Here is a 24,755-nt window from a genome sequence, read left to right as displayed (position 1 = left end):
ATAATTAAGGTCAACATCTGACAACAAGTCAGCTTAATGAAACCAAAAGATATCTGCACAGCTAAAGAAATAATCAACTGAGTAAAGAGGAAGCCAACAAAATAGGAGAGAACCATTCCCAGTTACACATGTGACAGAGGGTCAATATCCAGAATATATAAAGAGCTCAACAACAACAACAGAAAAGGTCAAGAAGAGGGGCGGGGGAGACCCATTCCAGAAAAGGGGGTGTGGAAGATGTAAATGGCTAAGAAATATCTCAAAAAATATTCGGGAAATGCAACTCAAAACAACTTTGAGACTTTTATCTTACCCCAGTCACAAGGGTAAAGATCAATGGAACAACTGACAGCAAATGCTGGAGGAGATGTGGGCATAAAGGAAACCTTTACATACTGATGGTGGGATTACAAACTGTGCAGCCGCTATGGAAATCAGAGTGGTGAATTCTCAGAAAACAACTAAAAATAAATCTACCATATGACCCACCTATTCCACTCCTAAACACGTGCCCAAAGGACTCAGAATCATACTCCACAGACACTTGTTTAGCTGTGTTCATTGTTGCTCTCTTTACAATATCTAGGAAATAGAAACAACCTAAATGCCCTAAACCAACAAATGGACAGTGCACTGTAGAATACTATTTGGCTGTAAAGAAAAGTGAAATCATGAACTTCCCAGGTAAGTGGATGGAACCAGAAAAGATCATATTGAACCAGAAAGACGAATGTTACCTGTTCTTTTTCATTGGAGGCTCCTAGCTCCAGATCTTCAAATGTGAGTACATGGCCTGAAGTAACTAGAAATACCAGGAAAGTGAAATGGGACCATTGTCAGGATAGGGATTTAGGGAACAAAAGAGAGGAAATGGGAAATGGGAAAAGAAGGGAGTCTGTAGGGAGGGGAATGGAGGTAAAAGCAGAAGAATGTGTAAAGAGGGTAAAAGGAAATAGCAGGATACAAGTGATCTGATGGAAATGAAGGGGCCTCCTAATGGAACAGGGACAGAGGTAAGTAGAGAAGGATGGAGGCTGATAATAACAATATGGATGTCTGAAAAAGCCACAAGGAATCATACTATTAACTATTCACCTTCAAAAAACTCCACAATACACATAATTCAGTCTTGTAACTATACAGATAAAGTTTTAACAAACTCCTCTCATCTGGACTAATGATACTCCCTCCAAGAGCCAAAGACCACCTATCAAAAACCCAGACATGAGAACCCCTCCTTTGAGTTGTTAGTAGGGGTTGTCTAAGAGACTCTCCAAACATACAGCCTGTTGCTGTTGCCCTTCATTACCCCCCAGAGGTGGAAGGTAAGTCTTTGTCATTGAAGACACCATGCATTTTAGAAACAGAACCCAGAGACACCCTCAGCTAGAAGTGACCTGAATGCCCCTTAACTGGGGACTAGCTTTTACAGTACCAGAGGGAGGGAGACAAACAACAGACCTACCCAGCTATGATGCCTAGGCACCACATCAACAACCAGCATAACCCTAAGGGTGAAGCAGGGGCATGAATAGCTTAATAACAAACCAACAGCTCTCTAATTGGACTTAAGACCCATTCAACAACAGAGATGTCATTCCTGGTATTGTAAACCTAGCTAACTACTCAATGCTAGCAAACTCATGATTATTAGAAGGTAATCGACAACCACAAATTAACCAGTATAATATTAACTATTTATAACCATCTGCCCTTGCCCCCACAGAGTATAATCTTCAAGGAAACTTCTCTTTGAATCATATGGAGACCACTACGGAAAATCACAACCAAAATACAGAATTGTGGAGTCCAGTCCCAGGGAATACAGCTACAAAACACTCCCACACCTAAGGTTCAGGGAATGTTGTAGGACAGGAGGTGAAAAGATATAAGAGCCAGAGGGTCAAAGAATTTGCTGTAAGATTTTGTCTCCTAGTAACATCAGAAGGTACACTCATAAGGTCTCACCAACATGACCACCCAAACATGAACTGAACAAGGACGACACCAATGAGCATATCAAATTGGATGGGAAGAAGCCCAAGATACCTCAACCTTACACAAAGAACTACAGGCAATTGTAAAGCTGGGAGTAGGAAGGGTGGTCCTCCCTAGAAGCAAATTGGTCATACAGTGCCAAACATCAGCCCTGAAAACATACATCCAAATAACATTATATAGACTCAATAGGTTATATTTAGGAATATATGTTTATACATGTGTATATATGTATGCAATAACAATTAATGAAAAAATAGAGCATGAATTGGAAGAGGAGTGGGATGGGGTATATGGCAAGGTTTGGAGGGAGGTGAGGAAAGGGATATATGTTGTAAGTAAGTTATGGACTCAAAACTAAAAAGAAAATCTAAGAATAAGAAATTTACAGGTGAAAATGAAGCTAGAACAGTCAGTAGAAACAAAACTACAGATGCACACAGATAGTGTCACCCACTAATGAGAGGAGTGGAAATCTGTTAATGCAGCACAGAGTGCTTATTTGGTAGGACATGAAATAATGGAAGGCACCTGAATGTGGATGTCAGTTAGGAAACCCAGGTAATCTATGGGGCCTTGGGTAGTATTGAGTGCCCATGCCACAATACGGGAGGCTCTCTCAGCCAGGACTCTTGAAGGAGGGCCTAGACCCTACCCTGGATGACATGACAGACTCTGGAGATACACCATGGAGGGCCTCACTCTTCCTAGGGATCAGAGTGAAGATTGGGTGGGGGGTTGAGGGGCCTGGTCGGGAGGGATGGGGAGGAGGGGAGGGAGAGGGAGCTGGGATTGACATGTGAAACAAATGAAGAGGAAAAAAAGAAATAGTGGGAGGCAGTGTGACCAGTGGTTAAAAACGTGGGTGACAGAGCTAGTACCCTGGGTTTGCCTCCTGCCTCTGTTGCACTCAGCTGCCAACTGTCTGTTGTCTCTGGACCTCAGCGTCCCCATCTGTAAATTCAAATCATGAGTGCATACTTACAACTTGTTTTGGAGGCTAAAACTAATTCTCACAAGGCACTTAACACAATGACCAGCTCATAGAACGTGTTAGCTATCTGTGCCAAAGAGGGTTACTTCTCTTACTACTCACAATGTCCTTGCAACATGTTAGCACTAACTCATGTAAGGATGAGAAAACATGCGTATCATGGGACTAACTTCTTCAAGACTACAATTGCTAATAAAACAGATATGCTGTGATACAGCCCAGGTCCTTGCAAGCTTCTGCTTGGTTACAACCACATATGAAGATAGTAGAGGACCTGGGAGTGGGGTGAAGTTTCCTGATTGAGTTATTTTAGCCCTGTCCTCGTTTAGTTTCTAATACTGTGATAAATACCATGACTAAAAGCAACTTGAGATAGAAATGTTTATTTCATCTTCCAGCTTACAGTCTGTCACTGAGAGAATCCAGAGCAAGAATTCAAGACAGGAACCTAGAGGCAGAAAAGGATGCAGAAGCCATAGAGAGGCGCTGCCTACTAGCTTGCTCCCCATGACTTGCTCAGCCTGCTCTCTTGTATAACCTGCTCAGAGCTAGCACCACTCACAATTGACTGCTCAGAACCCAAGCCTTCCTGCCCTCCTCTTCTCCTCTGCTCTGTCCGTGTTCCATGGCTGCCCTCCTTGCTATCCTCAGCTAGACATTAAGTCTCTGTATGCTAAGAGCTGAGTCATGTCCCAGCAATTGTCTGCACATCTTTGCTTGTGTCTGGGACTTCCATTGTTATCTCTCTTTACCCCCAATCTTTCATCCTGCTCGGTTCAATTCATTCAGTCATGTCTTGATGCCTTTCTGAGTCACCTGCTTCGGAGCTGGCAGTGAGGAATAGACATGCCACCATTTATATTCTGGTGGGTGATGGTTACATGGTAGTAATATGCAAAGATGAACCCAGGTTAAATTAGAGACAACTCATCCTGGTGGCTCCAAAAGGCTTTGCAAGAGGAATTTAGGAGTTTCCAATGTGTAAGCATTGATCATCAGAGAACAGGAATGAAACTCGGGCAAAGAGGATGGTTGGTAGACACGGGAAAAGGGCATGCAGTTCAGTACCAAGGGCACCTCAAGTGTGAATCGGGGTGAGAGAAACAGCAGCGTAGGAGAAAACAGTCGCCGTTTAAAATGCTGAAGATGGAGGCAAAATGAACCGGGGAAGTAGCAAGTTCCCGTTAAAGTACTTTAGGCAGGAATCGCATGCTCACATGTTAGTTTAAATCTATGGTTGGCAGGTCCTATGAGAGGATGCTCTGTGTCTACTAGGCAAGTGACAAGGCTGTTGTTAACTTGAGCGAAGTTAGGAAAATGAGTGAAAGACATGAAGAGGGTTGGGATTGCTGTCAGCTATCCAGCCTGGAAAAGAGGTGAGTAAATTGGGGTAGAAGCCTAGGTGGGAAGCAGGAATGGTTTTGGGTTTTAAATTGGCTTTTGGAAAGTTTTTGCGAAAGGCGGCTGTTTACAGTTTACAGTCCTAGGATGCAGGGAAAGCCCTCTACACCAGCGGAGTCCCGGAGCACTGAGGGGCGGGGATTGCCATCTTGAATGCTGACTTCATTGGCCTTCCCCACGGAGACTGTTCATCGATTGGCTAAGAGGAGCCGCAACCTCAAGGTGGCACCTCCTCCAAAGGCCTGTCGCTTAGCAACTGGTTTGCTTCGTCCAGCTGAGCTGACACTGCTTTCACCTGTAAGGTAGAAAGAGAACTTGCCAGCACTGCTTCGGGCTTGCCCTTTCCACTCCCTCTTCGCGTGCTCACAGCACGGGCTTCTCTAAAATGGTCCCCCAAGTTTGTCTTGTGGGTGGTGGCTGGCAGTGAGATACCTCGGATAAGAAGGACCTCAGTTCTGGAGGTCTCTGCTTGGGGGCGTCAGAGAGGTGGGAAGTCACAACAAAATCGAAACTTAGCAGTCATTTAACTGGGGAACTAGTAACCGTTAACCAGGGGTCAAGAGGGTAACTCGAGACCTCTGCCAAAAGAGTTCCACCCAGAGTAGTTCAGGGACAGGTGGCAGTCCCTCCACTGCTTCACCATGCACTCCAGAGCTTACATCTTGCTGAGAAGAGAGCTCGAGCAGTTACAACGCAACACAAATGAGGTAAGTACAGGGGTGTGGAGGGTTCTGTTTCATCCGGTGATGAAGCAGGCTAGTACGTATTTATTCCATAAACCATGATTGAACTATACCGACTTTCCCACTATAGTATTCCAGAATGATAACTACTGTTTCAAGGTTATGATGGGTAACAATTTTAAGTATATTGTGAGGGGCAATGTCTCTAAGCTGAAGCCCCGGATTATCAGAGTGTGTCAAGGAGTGACTGGAAAATTCAATTCGTACTCATTAATATCGTAGCCAAGTAGTGTTTCGTTTTCCTACCAGCAAACTAGCACCCAGATTCCGTATAGATTTGTCCCAAGATACACTCCATCATTTTCTGACGCTTTGTGTTCTATTGCATACTCTCTAGTACTTCTTTCTTTTACCAACACAAGGCATAAGTGGCTTTGCCTTCTAATTTTAATGCAGAAAAAAATACCCTTTGCCCAATGACCCCAGTGAAGTTATTGATGTTCATTTGTGCCATTGGGTTAATTTATGGAAAATGAAAAATAAATGAGAGGGAGAAAGGGGAAATGCTTTTTAAAAACATAGAAACAAAGCCATCCTTAGAAGAGTGTGTGCAGTTGTACTAACAATAGCCCTGTTGGTGGTAGGTCATAATACATGTTCATTTCATGCCCACTATAAACACACTTTTTTAAAACCCTCTGGAGATGCTTAGGATCAACTATATATGCATTACGGGTGTGTGGACCTCATATTGAATAGCACTTCTGTTTGGTCTAAACGTTGTTGTTCTCTGGCATAATAGAATTTAGTGGTGGATTATATCAGTGCAGATAATGAAGAAAGACAAATATAGTGCTTGCTTTGATAGTCACTGCACTTACTTATTCACTATGTTGGCTCAGAAATAATTTGCTGAACTTATTCAGGTACACTCAGCGTAGCTGTTATGATTTTTGTGAAACACATTCTTGTCTCTTCATAGAAACAATACTTAAATATAGGAAAAGTTTGCTTTTATATACAACAGTAAGCTGGGCATTTTTATTTTCTTTTCCTAAAAAAGTTTTGTAAAGTTTAATGAAAATTTTTTAAAAATCACATCTAAATTAACCATACTTAAAGCATATACGTACATTTCAGTGAACCTCCACATATTTATAATGGCCATTTGGAAAAAGAAACTGTGGAGCTTCACATTGGATTTTACACTTTCAAGACTGAACATATTTTTATCCATTTATCCATTACCAAAAGCAAACAAAAATCATGGCAGAGTTAGAACTAGAAATGCAATTAACTTTATATTCTCTTTCATAACACAAGAAAAACTCCAACTCATAAATACAACGAACTTGAGTTCAGAATTTTTTAGTGAAAATGTCCCTACATCATGCCTTCCACATGACATTCATCATCTTCCAGAACTTTCAGGAAACACGTGCTTTCCAATTCCTAAATATTTCCCCCTTTTTCCATTGGATCTTAAATGATCATGCCCTCCACATATACTGTCTCAGTTTTCTGGTCCCACTAGTGATTTCTATGCTTAGCAATTTGTTTTTAATTTACTATCATTTCATGTGTTCCCTAGCAACTACCTTAACTTAAGACAAGCAGCACTTCCCCATATCAACAAATAAAACTATCAAGAAAAAAAATCAAGGTTTTGAAATTAAATGAAACCCAGACTCTGATTTTCAAAGCAGGTCACTTTAATCTATTTTTGTTTTACTGTTTTTTTTTTTATGACAGGGTGTTACTGCTTTTCCTGTAAGTGAAGATCTGATGACCTGGGAAGCTCAGATCCAAGGACTTGAGAATTCAATCTGGGAAGGTTTGTGTTTCCAAAGTCAATCTGTCTTGAGAGATGGCAGGGAAGGGGGAGCTAGGGATCAACTCCTGGACCTTAATGTTACTGTGTTTGTTCCCTTTTCAAATTTTTATTTATTTATTATTTTTATTTCATGTGCATTCACATCTTGCCTGCATGTATGTCTGTGTGACGGTATCAGAACCCCTGGAACTGCAGTTACAGGCATTTATAAGCTGCCATGGAGGTGCTGAGAATTGAACCTGGGTCCTCCGGAAGAACAGCCATTGCTCTTAACTGCTGAGCCATCTCTCCAGTTCCGCGTTACTGTATTTTTAAGAAGCAAACACAATAAAGTGTATTTATCAGAATATTCGCCAACAGTCTACATGAGAGCAGGGACTACCTATCAAATTCCCTGTTAACTTCAGCATTCCACACTTATTTCTTGGCTTTCCTTTCATAATTTCCCCCTAAATTTCCAGAAGTCAAATCCTCAAGGAACCCAGACCACTATAAACTTTATTAACTATGAGTTATTTCAGTTATTTATTTAAAGGAGAGTCTTTAAGTGAAGTGAGTGAGACAAACATAAAACAACAATGACAGTAAAATATAATTTATGTTGCCATGGATTTTGGAAAGAATGCCAAAGAAGGGGGAGGGATTAGCAATCCCACCCACAGGAGTCAAGAGGGCTTTCAAAGGAAGGAGCATTTGAGTAGCCAAGTTCTAAAGGAGAGGGACATTCATGCTGCGGGCAAGAAGGGTTGCTGCAGTTTGTGGGAAAGAGGAGTTCCATCAATATGAGAGGAGGCAGTGTGCAGGGGACAGAGACCCTGAGTGCCAAGAACTGTGGGAGAAAGAAACTCCAACTGAGTGCAGTCATGTGGAAAAGGGTCTGGTTCACAACAAAGAATGGCCTGTGCACACTGAAGGAATTTAAGAAAGTCACAGGGAAGCAGCTGGTGAGATGGCTCAGCAGGTAAGAGCACTTGCTGCCGAGCCTAAAGACATGAGTTCAAATCCCAGAACCCATGCAGTAGAAGGCAAAGGCTGTCTTTGGCATGTTGTCCTCTAACGTACATGCTCATGTGGATTCGTGCAAGCGTGCACAGACACACACACACACACACACACACACACGCACTTAAAAAAATAAGAAAATTATATTGAAGGAAAAAACAAGAAAATAATGGATAGGTTTAATCATAGAAGACCTCCAGTGTTCAATCAGGCTAGAGCTAACCATAACACTTTAATGTCATCATTCATTTCTATATTACAGGATTTGTTTTCCACCTGGCAATAGATTTTACACCAGAATACAACCTTGCTCCTCCAGCTGTGAAATTTCTAACAATTCCTTTTCATCCAAATGGTAAGGACTAAGTGAGACTCTTATTGTTGTGCTATTATGGCTTTGTCTATACAATCTTTCGGGGGGGGGTGCTTAATAACCATGTTCCTCTTTAACAACCTACAATTAAAGTAAGAATGCTCACTGGAGAAGCTTTAAAAGACAGAAAAAATGGCAATCCCTTTGAATCCTAATGGTGAAACCATTTTCAATAGTTTACCTCATCAGTCCTCATTTTTCTGTGCACACATTTTTCCAAAATTGAGATGTGATGTATGGTTTGTAATCTAGTTTTACTTTAAATGGTATGCTTTCCTGCCTTGGAAACTTGTTAGTTTTAATTATGTATGTATGTGACGGGTGAGGGCTGTGCACATGAGTGCGGTGCTGTGCAGGTCAGAAGAGGGTTTTGGATCCCCGGGAGCAGGTGTTACAGGTCTTTATGAGCCACCCAGTGTGAGTGCTACGAACCAAGCTCAGCAGTGCTCTTGACAGAGAATCCATCTCCCCAGTCCCGTCTTGCATTTCCATGCAATCTGTAAAAGACCGTCTTAAATGGCTGGATAGTACACTATTTATTGTTTAAGTTAAATCTAAGTTTTCATCTTATAAAAATAATACACGAGATAACTTAATCTTTGGGGGGAAAAGTATGTCAGGTTGCTCTGCTGAGTTCTATGTAAAGTGGTTGCCTGAAGCATCGCATTTCCTTTAATTGGATTCTAAAACAGAAGACAAGGTGATGCAACTGTTTAATTGGATTCTAAAACAGAAGACAAGGTGATGCAACTGTTTAATTGGATTCTAAACAGAAGACAAGGTGATGCAACTGTTTGCCGGTTTGTATAGGAGCCTCTCCCTGAAACTACTGAAAATCATGACATCTAAGCTATACAAACTTTTAAAAACCTTTATAGCTGTGCACATTATAAACAAACTAAAGCATAACAGACTGCATTATGCAAACTCAGGGACCATTCGTGGTACAGGATAGAATATATACACCACATAAAGAACCCTTGTGAACTACCAGAAAACAGTGTGAAATCCATGAAGAAACACTGGATAGACAGAACACAACAACACAATCTCATTGTGAAGAAAATAGATGCATATCAAAACATTGGGACTCATCACTTCTGTTTACAGAATTTTAAAAGCATTAAAACTCAGTTTTAGTGGGCTTGGGCAGACATTATTCCTTGACATGATGATGACCTTTTAGGGAAGTGATTTGAAAATTTATAATTGGGTATAATATATTTTTCCAGGTTTATAGATTATCCTGTAGATATAGTAGCACAAGAGTATGTTATATTGAAGGATGCCCATTTCCAGTACACTTAGCCCGCAGCCTTGCTGCGTCTTCTCCCATGTACTTCAAATCATTGCTGGGTTACTTAACAATATGCATGGTTGGTCTACTACATTGTCTCAGAAATATTGACAGGAAAAATGTTTGTACAAATTCAATATAAATTTTATCTTTTCTGAATACTTCTGAACCTCTGTTGAACCCACGGATTCCCAACCTATATATACAAACAATGGCTGTTGACAAAGAAATTTTTTTACATAGGAAGTTTTTAAGTGAAATTTTCTATATACTACATCTTTCCCCTATGTAGAAAAAGGAAGGCCTATGAAAACTGGATTTATTTTCTTTGTCACTGTGGTGTCCTTAGAATAGTCATGTCTTTTTAATAAACATATCTGAACCAGCAAAGTGATCCATCAGGGAAGGGCACCAGCTGAGCAGCCTGACAATCCCCAACTCCCACAAGTTGTCCTCTGACCTCTGGACATACATTGGAGTACATGGGTATATGCACATGCATGCATACACACACACACGCACACACACAGATGAATGTAAGTCAATTTTAATAAATAAATACAACTAGAGATATGTTGCACATTTATTTTAAATGAAAAAAAACACAATGTAAAAGTGTCCTTTCGTGTGATAAACAGTTGAGCACTTACAGGTATACAGAAGGAAGTTTGTAGATCAATGTGACTTAATAGCAGAATTGTTAGGCAGGGAACATTCATATTTTACTTTATATTTTCTTATATACTTTTTCCCTATTATTTTTGTAATTAAAATTAGTTTTGCAGCTGGGCAGATGGCTTGTGCAAGCATAAGAACCTGACTTCAAATCTTATGTACTCATGTAAAACTCCAGTCACAGCCACCCACCCCTCTAACACCAGCAATGTGTGGAGAGAGGGGGAGCTCCGAGCAAGAGGATTGCTAGGACTTAATGACCACCAGCTTCAATGAGAAACCCTTTCTCAAAGAAGTAAGATGGAGACAGACAGAGCAGGGTACCTGGCCTCCTCCTCTGGCTTCTTGGCATTCACAGGCATGCACACCCATACACACATGCACATGTGAATCACACACATACACACTCACACACAAGCCTCAAGAACATACTATATTTGAAATTCATATTATCGAATTGCTGCACCAGGAGCCTATAATCAGCTAAAGCTGATGGACACTGGAGACCCACGCAGTGACTATCATTATATGAAATAGGAAAAGAGGAAGAAGAGTAGATGAAATAGTTTTCTTGATGTGTCAATATGATGCTCTATAAGTTTTGAATGCTAAAATTAATACGTTGTTTTAATACAGTAGACCTGTATACCGGTCAGCCCAGTATAGACTTTTTGAACAGCCTTGACAACTGGAACACAAATTATACACTAAGCAGCATCTTACTTGCTCTACAGGTAAGAATACAGTTACTGTAATGCTCTTTCTGTGTGTTAGATTCTACTTAAGACAGGCCTCACTATGTAGCCCCAGGTTGACCTTGAACTCCTGATTATCCTGCCTCCACCTCCTGAGCGCTGGAATTACAGGCATGTACACCATGCCTAACTTAATGGTTTAACACATTTAATGCTCCCACCTACTCATCACACAAGGGTTAACATGTACTCAACGTATTCAAATGCCTAGAGGACCTTAGCAAGCTGGTGTCAATCAAAATGTCTTCATCTTGAACTGAAGAGTGGATCTTCAGCTGAAGACTTATTTTGAAATTGATGGTTAAAGCCCTTCACAGACAAAGAATACACATTTTATGAAAGAAGAAAAAAACCACTGAGATGCTTTAAATTACAGACATACAGCCGGGCTTTATTTCAGCTTCTAACACTGAACGTGTCTTTGGAGTTTTTCCTAGTTCCTGGGCCTCGTCTGCCTCAGAGGAGTTAGTCACTGGTTACACCTTAAAATATTCAGCTTTTTTCTGTGTTCCAGACAATGCTAGCTGCTCTCTTTCTCTTATAAGTGTTCATATCAAATGTGGTGAATAATGAAACCAAAGATACTCTCTCCTCAGGTCAATGTCTGGTTCCCAAATGCCACATTCACCGCTGAGCTCACGTCCTCAGACACATACACCTCCATCACATGTCCTCCTTTTTCATCAAATGCTAACATCAATTATTTCAGTAGCATTGCTTTGACTGCAATATTCTCCCAAGGAATCTATTTGTCATCAAGAATATCGGTGACAAATTATTAAATTTTGAGCATTTGGACTACCTGGAGAATAATTTTAACACAATTCAATTTTTCACCAGGATTGTACTATAATTTTGATTTCTTATTCCTGAAAATAAAAGTTAATATTATGGCGAATCATCTTGGCAGATTAAAATGTCACTTTTAAAACCATTCATTTCATTCATTCATTCTATAAACATATATTGAACATCCACCTACCAGTGTGAGCTTGTGTTCTGATAGAGAAATCTGAGACCTGGAGCAGGAGAGATGACTCAATGTTAGAATCACCCGTTGGCTCTCACATTCTCTTCAGGGCTAAGTACAAATTCTGTCCCATAACAGAGGACCTGCTTTTTGCAGTCGGGCTCAGACACACTTTTGTGTCCCCATGCTTTTCTGCCCTCACATTACTTGATGCAATTCTGATCAAAAAGAATTTACAGAGTTGCAAACTCTAACAGTACAAACCCAAACAAGGCTTGAACCTCGAGTAATGCTCGGTCACCTCTCCATCAGATGGCCACCCATCTTTCTCCTGCTATCCAGACTGTCCATCAAGGGCTCTTCACATCATAGTGAGGCCAAGTGATTCTCTCTCTCATATGTCTTTCCTAATTCCTTTTACTAGGGCAGGATTTATGGCTTTGGTTTGGAGGATGCTTGCCTTGCCAGTGTTTAGGTTTCTACCCAAGTACTGTGGCAATTCAATGTGCATACTATTTCCTGAACTCTTTTTCTATTGAGTATAGTTGATAGCCTCATTGAAGTTTTCCCTTACTCTTCAGTAATTTCATTTAAATCACTGCCTGTGACCAATGGTTACTAGTAATGGACACCACAAATACAGATCATAATTATTGTTTACTTCCTTTTGAATGAAAAAGCATATTAATTACCATATTGTTGCTTTTCTCAGAGATGGCACTTTAAATATCCTTTAAAGTATTTTAAAAATACTAGTCATCACACCAGAAAGATTGCAATCTTAAATAATCAGATTTTCTAATTCACATAAAATAAAAAGGTAAAAATCAATACTCATCGATAAATCAAATTTCAAAACCATGGACTGCAACCAAATGGATATTATAAAATCTATCTCTCTATTGTTGTAGTCACTTACTGAAGATCCAGAATGGTCCGTTTATCTCTGGAGATTTTTGTTATTGAAATTCCATCACCATGTGGCTAAGTTAAAGACTGGGTCTTTGTTATACTTGGCTCCTTTAGCAGTGTGTCTGACTTACACATATGCTAATATACTAATAACATACACTAACAGGCCAATTTTTAGAAAAATCATTAAGTGCATGCAAAAGCTGAGTATATGCTATGTGCGTAAGTCTCAGACACACAGTTAATGAGAAAATAAGCAGTTAGATTTGCCAGATGCGCCTTGCTGAATAAGATTCTCTCCAGTCACAGACCAAAAGCTTGCTCTTGAAAATTAGTCTCCTCGGCTTCCCACCCACTTTGAAAGATCAGGTGGGATATGCACTGAATCCTTACGTAGGCAATTTTCATGATCCTGGAAATGCAACCTGAATGTGTTTCTCGAAGAGAAAACTCTAGTAATAGGAGAGAATGCCTGTTACTTTTGAAATATCAGATGTCAAAATGATTGCGTTCATTTGAGAAAGTCTGCTATAACTTGCACTTTTTTGTTTTGGTTTTGCTTATGGTTTTCTGTATGCATTTATCACTTACTGTGTGTGTGTGTGTGTGTGTGTGTGTGTGTGTGTGTGTGTGTGTGTGCGCGTGCGCGCTACAACATGCACATGGGAGTCAAAGGACAACTTTCTGGAGAAGTTTCTCTCCTTTCACTGTGTGGGCCCTGGGGACCAGACTCACGTAGTGAAGCTTGGCAGCAAGCCCCATCACCCATGAACCATCTCCCTTGCCTCCTTTTTTCTTTCTTTGCTTGCTTGCTTTAAGGAAGGGGCTCACTATGAAGTCCTGGCTGACCTCAAATTCACCTCTCCTGCTTCCATCTGCCCAGATGTGTGCCACCATACATGACTTTTTCATGTTATTTATGTTTACCTTTGTCTCTTTATTTGGGGGTGACAGGCCATGAAGTGCATGTGGATGTCAGAGGACAGCTTATGGGACTCAGTTCCCCTTCCACCATGTGTGTTCCAGGGATCAAACATGATAGTCAGGCTTGATGGTAAATACCATTACCCACTGAGCTATCTTGCCTACCTGGTTTTTTTATTAACTTTTCAGCTGCAATTCTTCCTTTTTCCCTGTATCCACACTGAAGTATGATAGCAGTATCCTAGTTTGTTTCTCTGTTGCTGTGATAAAACATTAAACAAAATTAACATGGAGATGGAAGGGTTTATTAACTTACACTTTCTGATCACCATCCATCACTGGGGAAGCCATGACAGGAACTCGAGGCAGAAACCTGGAGTCAAGAACTGACACAGAGATCACAAAGGAGTGGTCATTCCTCGTGGCATGCTCAGCTTGATACATCTCAGAACTACCTGCCTGGAGGGGCACTACCTACAGTGGGCTGGGTCCTTCTACATCAATCATTAATCAAGAAAATGGACCATAGGCTTGCCGACAGGCCAAGTTGATGGAGGCTATTCCTCAATAAAGGTGCCCTTTTCCCAGATGGCCCCAGTTTTTGTAAAGTTGACAAACAAAAAACAAACAGGCACAAGTAGTGCCTGCAATAATCCTGTTCACTGTGTTCTATCAGCCTGTGTATTATAACATGCAAGGTTCAAAATATTGAATTATTATAACAAACATTTTCAGCTTAGAGTAAAGCAATTTTTTAGGTGACCAAGAAGCAAATCATGGTCTAGCACCACAATTTTGGTCACCACTGGTCATCTGTTTGACCCAAGTGCATGGATTCTGTGGTATGCAGAATTTTAAAGGGGTTCCCCCAAAACACTAATGTAAGGGAAGCCTTTTCCTTGAGAGAAGCCTTCCTGCCAGCCTGGCTCCAGAGCCGCATCAGTCCCAAATAAACACACAGGAGGCTATATTAATTATGAAGCTGTTGGTCTTGCTTGTTTCTTACTGGCTAGCTCTGACTTAAGTATTTATCCCATAATTGTTAATCTAAGTATTTCTCTTACCGGAGAATAGTTCCGGGCTTCCTACCCCATGGCATTACATCTTGACTCTCCGTGTTTCTCCTACCCAGAGTCCTCCTGGACAACTAGTCCCACCTATCTTGGTTCCCTATTGGCCAACAGTGCTTTATTGACATATACATAGGACTTCCCCCATCACACTAACCTACATACTACTGTGAATGGACTACCTACAGAATTTTGGTTATCAGTCAGCTCACCTTAAGACAAGAAAGTTAGTCTATACTATGTGAAGTGTTGATTGTCTCTTAGCATTGGAAGGTAGGAGAATGAAGACAGTTGAAGAAGGAATGTGACCAAAGGAAAGGTCAGATTCCAAGCTCTGGGAGGTTTTCTCACACCATGGCTGGCTCTGAGATGCTAAATGTCAAAGACAAGGACTGAAGAGATGTCTATAGGAGCAAAGGCTGGCACACAGCTAACAGTCTGAGCAATAATGAGATCCTCAATGCTACAGCTGCAAGGAACTCAATTCATCCAACCTCATGCTTGTGAGAACATATCAGATTCTTCTGCCAAGAGCCCAGCCTGCTGCCTCGTGGCCTCTGACCTTGTTCAGTCTGGAAACTAGTCATACATCCTGGGTTTTCCACCTAAAAATACAGAGATTACAAGATTTTTTTCTTTTAAGATGCTAATTTGTGATAGTCACAACAATCACAGAATGCTACTACAGACATAAATCAATCATTTAGTGCCTGAAAGGGATATCGACACTTGTGTGTAAGCTTCCATACCTGTGTGTTTATCCATGCTCTAATGTGGTCTCCTATTAGTATGTAATGGAAGTTTTTTCATTGTTCTCTGATGCCTAGCCTACTTTACATAAAAATCCAATTTAAATTTATATGAAAGGAATGGATGTTATAGAGGGGGAAAAAGCTTTTGCTTTGATCCCAGTGTTTAATGAATACACAAAATAAAAGCAAGATAGAGTGAGTTTCCCGGGGATGATCTGTATCTCATCATCTCTATGCCTATTTCCTAGGATGTATAGACATACGAGGCACTCGTTAAATGCTTGTTGAGTTTACATGCATTGGCTTGCCTTGCTATTCCAAGAAAATTTTATTTTAAACTTGTTTGCTGTATGTGCTTTCTTTTAGGTCATGCTTTCCAACCCTATCCTAGAAAACCCAGTGAATTTGGAAGCAGCACAGCTGTTCATTAAAGATGAGTCTATGTATAGAAGAGTAATTCAGAAACTTTCCCAGCCAGCACCAGGTAAGAATTGCTTGCAAGGTTTTCCTTGGCAATTAGCATCTCTACATGAAATATTTAGAGCAAATAATTGACTTGTAAAGGATATTTTAATATTTTCTGTATCCATTTTCAGTAATGAAATGACATTAAATTTCCTCTCCAATGACTATTTTTCAAACCACTCAGTTGGTCCTTTTACACTTTTAATTTTTTATTATTAATGTGTGGTTTGCATGAGTGGGTAGACACGGTGCATGTGTGGAGATGAGAGGAAGACTTGAAGGAGTTTGTTCTCTCCTCCCACCATGGATCCCCATTATTAAACTCATGCCATCCAGCCTGTGTATCAAGGGACTTTTGCCTGCTGAGCAGCCATCTTGCCAGCACAGTGTTAAAGTATCATCAAAGATTTTAAGTGCAATGTAATTACATGTTATGGTCATGTAAATGATAGAGATGGATGCTGTCAGCTGAAATTCATCTATCCATCATCCTATGGCATCTAATATTTATCCTCACATCTGTAATGGGTGTTTCTCAGACTACCTGTAGTTCCCCAGATGTTGCTAACCCTTGCCTCCTTTCCTCCCATTGAAGAAAACATTCAGCACTTTCTTCCTGGGCATTCCTTTCCCAGATATTCCTTCTAATGGTCCTGCGGGGATGACGCTGGAAGCACCCCAGTCTTCTTTCTACTTATTTATTGGTATCCTTGGGTCTCTGCCAGCATTCTCTACTCTTTGTGCTGGCTCCTTCCACCTCCATTGTTTTCCTGTATTGTCTCTCCAGTCAGCGCAGCTCAGAGGGCTTTCCCACAGGCAAGCAAGTTCTGTCTTTCCTGCCCTGGCCCGCCTAGAAGCATTCAGAAACCTTGTGCACTATTATAACTGCCTCTCCAGCCAGCAGACTTCTATCACTTTGCATAGTTTTCTCTCATATTTTTATGACCTCACCCCTGCTGCCCTTCTGAGACTCCACGTTTTACAGTCCATTCATACGACGTGTAAATGCTTGTACCATCACCATCGTGATCAGTTCAATTTTTCCTCCTTCACAGGCTTTTGGATCCAGTATGAATTAAGCAGTATTAATCAGAAGTCTTCTCCAGTGCCTCCGGACATGTATTCATTTTTTTCCGGAGTTTTTCCAGCTTTGGCTGGCACTTTCGAAGTTGATCGATACATAGAGGAATAGCATTGCTTCACACTGGCATCATTTCTGAACCTAGCAGTTTTCCGTGCCATCCACCGACACATTCTCTAGAAAAGTACTGGCTCTCAGTAAATAGCTGTAAGACGTGTGAAGACTATACACCATTTAACCTTTCACTGAAACCTACAAATACCCTCACTATAAAGAAATATTCTGTAAGGTGAAGTGTGTCCATATGCTGATGAATAGCAATTTTTTAAAGCTGGGTTCAAAGAATGTTCTACAACAAATGACTCTGTACAATAGACTCCAATTTTGTCCTTCTGTGGGATAAACTTGAAATTAAAGCTAAGTATGATAGCACATACCTGCCATTCCAGTACTTAGACTTAGCTATGCAGCAAGATCTTGGCTCAAATAAAAACAAACACTAACTTACTTTCCCTGTTTCTGTGATTTAAAAAAATCTTAAACTACAACTTAAGGAAGAAGAGTCTTATTTTGGTTTATAGATGGTGGTTATAGTCCACTGTGGTAGGGAAATCACGGGAATAGAAGCATGAAGCAGCTGGTCATGTTGCACGCACAGTCAAGAGGCAGAGAGCAATGCATGCTGGTACTCAACTTTCTTTCTCCTATTTATGCAGTCTAGGACCCATCCCCAGCAAATGGTGCCACTCACAATAGATGGTCTTATCTACTTCTGACTATCCTAATTAAGAAAATAGCACACAGTTATGTTCAGAGATCCATCATCTTCTAGATGATCTCATCAAGCTCACAATAAAGATTAACAATTGCAGCTCCAGTCCTTGTCAATACGACACCCAATTGCATCACCTTCAATCAATATCTTCCACTTTTGTCCCTAAACTCTCATGTTCGTCTCATAACACAAAATAGAATCCAACTTCAGAAGTCCCTATAGTCACCAACAATTCTACCAGTGCAAATGTCCAAGGTTCTCGACTCATTTGAGATTCAAGGCAAAGGCTTCTAACATGCAGTGGCACAGAATAAGCATTCATATTCCAAAAGGGAAGAATAGGGGCATAGAAAGGAATGATCAGATCAAAGCAAGACCCAAATCCAGTAGGAAAAACACCAACTACTGCAGCTCCATCCTTAGCACCTGGAGCTCATGATTGGATCATCTGGGCTTCCCCGGGTTTATGTCCCCTACTGCTCCAGTGCTATTCCAGTCTATAGCATATGCAGAATCTCTCATACAAGCTCCATTCTGTACCTGTAGCCTGCCTTGGTACACATCCCATGGTCCTGAAATACCCAACATTCTGACATCTCCCTTGTAACTTAGACTCCACCTTTAATGCCCACTTCAGGACCTCCTTGCAGGGACTCCAACCCTGCCACACTGTCTTGCCTTATCCTCTGCCTAGAACTACTGATCAGGACTTTATGACTCTCTCTCATGCTTGTAAAAACAGTGCCACATAGGTGATACTGTGAAGTTCTGATGACCTTGGGAAAACACTTCTCTATTCAGTTGCTTTGGAGGAACAGGGAAACTCTGCAGTTTAGGCTTTCTTCCTGCAAATGAATTTGGATTTTTACAAGGTTCAGCCTCTGATGGGTGAGGTTTTACCCTTAGGACACCTTGCCCAAAGTCCCAGTGAAACCCAAGCTCAGTGCCGCTCATCTCTGTAACAATTACAGCTGTTTTCTCAGCGCCAGCTGAAATGCCCTCCTGTCTTGAAGTTTTCCCTGCCAAACCAATTCGTCCATCAGCTGTAAATTCAACTTCACTCAAGTTCTCAGGACACAGGCAGAATGAATCCAGATTCTTAGCCAAAATATCACAGGAACTGCCCAAGCCAGTTCATGGAGTTCCTGTTCCCTGGCTGGGCCCACACTGACCATGTGTCTCTGGTCATTCTTGTCTTTTAGGTTGCTATCAGAATAGCTCATTTAAGCTCTGCTTGCAGCATTAAAGAGCTTTCCTGGCCCAAACCTCTACATTCGTCCCTCAAACCAGTTCCAAAGGGCTAAGAACAATATGGTCAGGTTTCCTCATTGCAAAGTTGATGTATTATTTATTCCTTTACTGATGTCATAAAGCACTCTGACAAAGGCAATCTAATTAAGGAAGGCTTTGTTTGGGTTCACAGTTTGAGGCTACTGTGGTCCACAGCCAGGGGGCAGAGAGCAATGAATGCAGTGTGTAACCAGCTTTCCCAGGTTTCCACTATAGGACACAAGCCCTGGTGTAGTTGGCGGTTCTTCTCTGTTTCTCCTGGTCTAGTTGGTGTGCACTGGCTGACTCGCCACCTTGGCTGTTCTGGGAGTAGAGTCTAGGACCCCATCAAAGGAATGCGTTTCTGAGGCTGTTAGGCTAAGAGCACGCTGATTTGGAGGCAGCAGCTGCTTCTATACCCCAGGAGGAAGAAGCGTCAGGAAGCTTACATAGAGCTGTATTAGACAGAAGTACATCTATGTGGACTTGTGTGAAAACTACATCCAGCAGGAAATAACTGCCTGTAAACACTTGCAAAAAGGTCCCCGCAAGGCTATAAGCATGCTCACTTTTATATTATACATATGGAATACTACGACAGAAATCCAGAAAACACACAGGAAGAATTATTGTCACATCTTAGACAATATGAATTTGGGTCAATACACGAGAAACATGAGGCAACTCATTTTACCATCTTGAGGCACTAACTGTAGACGAGAACTCTGTCCTCGGTGTCCAGTGTAGTAGCTGACTGAGGGGCTGAATAAAAATCTGTAGAATGAGTGAATGCAAAAAAAAAATCCCACCTATTTAGATTCAGATTTTACTTCATAGTTTACTTAGTACTTCGAAGGGCTTCTAATCATCTTGTCCTCACCACCTCATCCACGGGGAGGAATCCAAGGGTGAGGGGATTAGTTGGAGGCCACATAGCACCAGGGAATCCACACAGACCTTCCCATTCTATAGTGCTTCCAAGTTCAATGGGATGAATGGAATCAATTGTTTAGGGGTCAAATTGTAAGAATTTGCATGTGTAAAATGAAAGGCCAATGCAGTAGCCAAATTCAATTCAATGAAGATGTTCCTGGGAAACTATTTACTAAGGGTAAAGCAAAGTAGGAAATGTGTTACCCAGCTTTACCCTCCTGTTTGTTGGGCCCTTGTCTGAAACACCTGCGCACTTCACTTGGAACATGATACTTTCTAAGAAGCTGCTTAGCTTGTGCAAGATCAAAGGTGGTGGAAGGTGTTTTCCAGACATCTGAAGAGATGTCCTGCAGAGGGAAGCTTGAGTCTGCGTGGTTCCAGAAAACTATGGTCCTGACATTTACATGTCAGTCAACCTGTCCTAGGTCTTCCAGACAGTAGCCGCTGAAGTCCAATATTTGCAGGCTTGGCGCTATTTTGTACCAGAATATATCTTAACTACATTGGAGATGTTTTCCTCAATAGTCAGTGTTGGGAATTAGTTTATCCTAACCCCCAGATATGTAGACACACAAACGCTGTTATTCCCCCAGGTTTCCCCAAATAACTTCAGGGTTGGTCCAGCCTACAAAGCAATCCAAGCTCTGAGTCCACACTGGTTAGCTAGTGACCCAGTGGCTGTTTCCCGCCCTAATTTGGCTCCTGTCCTTGTGACTTGACTCCCTTATCTAGAGTGCTCACACACCTCAAGCTACCTTGTATCATCCTGATAGAACTGTCCCTAGTGACCCCTTTTACTTGAAGTGTGCTAATTTGGGCAATGAATTATCAGTCCGCTGGTAGACTCCTAACTGACCATTCCGAGAAGCAAATGCTACTGTAGCTGCATCCTTCATCATAGACAGTAGCCTACAAGTCCTAAAGAAGTTCTCTAACTCCAGTTGCTTAGGAGATGAGATCAGTTGGCCAGGTATTAAAATCAAAATGGCGTTATTTTATAAGCACCAGTGTTGATTCAGGAGAGCTAAATGGCTATTTGCAATGTTATCTAAGAGGCTTGTTGCCTCGTTAAGCCAGGAATTGGACAAGGAGCCACTCAAGCATCTTCCAGCGTACCCTTGCTGGTCATGAAAATTTGGAGGAAAGTAGGTCTGGGAGGGGCCAGTGTGTAGCAGCCGTCTGCCTTCCTCACTGATTAATGCGGCCTTCTGACTTGTCACGAAGGGATCTCGCATCAGCTCTGTGTCCTCTGTTGTTTCCCAAGCTGTTCTCCGAAGTTTGCTTTCTGGATGTTTAACTTCTGAGGACTGCGGTTGCTTTGACATTTTAAACATAGTTTTATATGATTTTTAAATTTTTTGGTTGAAGGAAAGGCTTGAGTATCAAAATAGAAAAAAAAACAATAAATGGTAACTAATTCTGGTATGATGATTGTTTTTATTAGCCAGGTGTCTTCATGTAGTTTTCAATAGAGGAAGATCATTTTAACTATCAGGTGCTAATCTAAATAAACTATTATAATAAGCTGGCAGATGAGTCAATAAACTACCATACATAACTGTCAGGTGAATTAATATCTGAATAAAGGGAATTACAGAAGTCGGGGGATTATAATACTTCTTTATATCATATGCCTTTTCAAAACTTGTTTTTGAAATTAAATCCTCCTGTATATAGTTTTCACAGAAGTACCCTGTCTGCTATAGAGTGAGCAAGCTTCCTGCCTCTTCCTCCTCCTGGCATATGTATTCAAATATGTTCTGTTCAATTTATAGTTAGGAAATGGCCGTTAGCATTTGATTCTCCAGTGTAAGCTCCCAATTAGTTCGCTGATTTTTTAAAAATTGCTATAACTTTGAAAGAACATTTTCTCTACATGGCAAGCTGTTGAAGTTTCACAGAATTGTGAGTCTTCGTTTTTATTTTTGAAAACATTCGTGGGGGAGGCGTGTGGGGTGGAGGTGGGGGTGGAGATTCTCCTTCCCCTGGAAAATGTATTTTCTAGACAGCAGAGGGAAGAACATTTAGCCCGGTGGCACTGCTCACTTCTCACATAACAGAAGCCTCAGAAGCGTCCCTGAAACCTAGCGACTGCAACGTTCTTGCACACATCCTTAGGGGGAAGGGAAGTTAAAAAGGTCCTCGCTGAGACAGCCCACTGCTCAGCTTCTTTGCCTCTTCGTGTTTGAGCGGCTCACATAGGCCGGGAAACCTTTTAGCGAAGTGTCTAAGATGTTAGTTTTACCTGAAATGTTAGGCTTATATTTTCGCCAAAGGAACACATTCACAGCTTTGAAAGCAGAAAGCAGAACTCAGTTTTGAGTTATAGCACTTCAAGACCTTAAAAGCCTGAAGCGGTCATCCTTGAGTGCTGCCCCCTGGAGGCAGCAACGATCTGCGCGCTTAGCTATTTCTTCCAGTACTAGCCCACCAAATTTTTTACAGCAGCTTTCCTGCTAGTTATTTCTGAGATTTTCAGTTATTAGTTGTTATTTGTTATTTGTCTTATGAAACACAAAGATCGGCCTCTTACGTTGTTATTCACACCTACACTTCTTCCACCTCATAATTTCTTTCTCTTTTTTTTGTGGTTTTTTGTTTTGTTTTGTTTTGTTTTGCTTTGGTTTTGGTTTTGGTTTTTCGAGACAGGGTTTCTCTGTATTGTTTTGGAGGCTGTCCTGCAACTCACTCTGTAGACCAGGCAGTCCTCGAACCCACAGAGATCCGCCTGACTCTGTCTCCCGAGTGCTGGGATTAAAGACGTGCACCACCAACGCCCAGCCCTTTCATAGTTTTTGTTATGTCAATATATAATTTTTAAAAATTTGTTAAGACTTTGTAATTACTTTTTAAATGCTTTAAATACTCCTCACAGTTCAGACATGGTGATTGTCTTTCCTTTCATGTCCCGAACGGCCTGATTTTTTTTTTTCTTTCCCTTGCTTCAGTAAAAGTCCTATCAAGAAGGCTAAACTTCCCGGTCAAATTGTGAAATAGCTCCTAGTTATTTGATCAGTCGTCTTCCCTCACTTTTGTTTCTGTCAATTTCTTAGTTAGTGTACAAATGACATTCCTGGTTTCATCAAGGCGTCCTCATACATAAGCATTCTTAACTGTTCTTCCTCTACTTTCCCCCTCTCCCACTGCTCTCCCCATCTCCCTCTGCCTGCCTTTTTCACGTGTGACGCTGCCCTCGCTACTTCCCACCTCCTCGAAGAGCGTTTCCCCTGAGTCTCATGATCTGATGTCTAAGTGTGGCTTGTTTCACTTGACTCAATGATTTTCAGTTGCATCCATTTTCCCTTGCAGATGCCTAGAAATCCATTGTAAATGTAAACCACATTTTCTTTGTCTGTTCATCTGTTGGTGGACATCTCAACCAGCCTATTTCTTGACTACTATGAATAGTGCAGCTATAAACATAATCATGTGGTATGTTGCTTAAGAGCCTTGAGAAATGTACTCAGCTTTTTGGCGAGTCTCCATACTAATTTCTAGAATGGTTGTGTAAGTTTATATCCCTAATGGCAATGAATGAATAAGGATTTCTCTTCTCTAACTTCCATTCGGCATGTGTTCTCGTCTGCTTCCTTGGCAGCTGTTCTAACTGGGGTGAAATGGACTCAAAGAGTAGTTTCAATTTGCAGTCCCCTAACAGCTAAGAATGTTGAACATCTTGGGTATCTTCTTTTCATGGTGTCCTTTCAGTTACTTGGCTGTTCTGGGTTTGGATGAGCTGCTTTGGGGCTGTTTAACTTTCACGGTTCTTTATGGATCCCCCTGTCTGACATGCAATTGGTTGTTTGTCTACAAACAGTCTCTTCACCTAGTGATGGTTTATTTTAATGTGCTGAAGCTTCTTAACTTCAAATAATCTCCTTTGTCAATTTTGGGCATTATTTTCTGTACTATTCAACACTGTTGAATTGTACAGAATAGAATTCTGCACAAACCTTTGCCTAAGCCTGTATCTTGAAGTGTTTTACCTGTTTCTCTCTCGAAGTTTCAAAGTTTCAGGTCTTACATTAAGGTCATTAATCCATTTTGACTAATTTTTTGCAAGGTGAGGAATGAGGATCTATTTTCACTTTTCTGCACATAGAAATCCAGTTTAACCAGCGCCGTTTGATTAAAGGAGTATTATATTCTTCAATTTATGCTTTTGATGGCCTTTAAAAAAAAAGAAACTATTTGGTGTCTATAGCTGCAGAGGGTCCTTTCTGGGTCCTCTGCTCTACACCATTGCTCCACATGTCTGTTTTTGTGCCAGTGTGCGGTGGCTTGAAAGAAAATGACCCCCAAAAAGAGCGGCATTATTAGGGGGTGGGGCCTTGTCAGAGGAAGTGTGTCACTGTGGAGGCGGGCTTTGAGGTCTCTTTTGCTCAAGCTTTCTACTGCCTGCCTAGCAAGATGTAAAGGCTCTCAGCTCCAGCACCACATCTGCCTGCATGCCACCACACTTCCTGCCATGATGATAATGGACTGAACCTCTGAAACTGTTAGTGAGCCCCTTCAATTACATGATTTCCTTATAAGAGTTACAAGGTCATGGGAGTCTCTTCACAGCAATAAAAACCCTAACTAAGACATGG

General features: G+C 41.2%; 1 protein-coding gene across 3 annotated transcripts in view; it reads left to right on the top strand.

Moving 5' to 3' along the window:
* Positions 1–4,637: 4,637 nt before the first annotated feature.
* The window catches only part of Ube2u (ubiquitin conjugating enzyme E2 U), a 59,366-nt gene continuing 39,248 nt past the window's right edge, over positions 4,638–24,755 (top strand). For 2 of the 3 annotated variants that reach the window (XM_040757110.1, XM_040757109.1), the window contains exons 1-5: positions 4,638–5,100; positions 6,829–6,910; positions 8,175–8,267; positions 10,894–10,991; positions 16,007–16,124. In XM_040757110.1, the coding sequence (XP_040613044.1) occupies positions 5,035–5,100; positions 6,829–6,910; positions 8,175–8,267; positions 10,894–10,991; positions 16,007–16,124 (457 nt within the window). In that variant the 5' untranslated portion in view covers positions 4,638–5,034. The remainder of the gene's footprint in view (positions 5,101–6,828; positions 6,911–8,174; positions 8,268–10,893; positions 10,992–16,006; positions 16,125–24,755) is intronic. The other variant, XM_040757111.1, reaches the window with a different exon arrangement.

The sequence above is a fragment of the Mesocricetus auratus genome, unplaced genomic scaffold, assembly GCF_017639785.1.
Source record: "Mesocricetus auratus isolate SY011 unplaced genomic scaffold, BCM_Maur_2.0 Super-Scaffold_100014, whole genome shotgun sequence".
NCBI lineage: Eukaryota > Metazoa > Chordata > Mammalia > Rodentia > Cricetidae > Mesocricetus > Mesocricetus auratus.
This window is presented reverse-complemented; position numbering and strand designations above follow the sequence as displayed.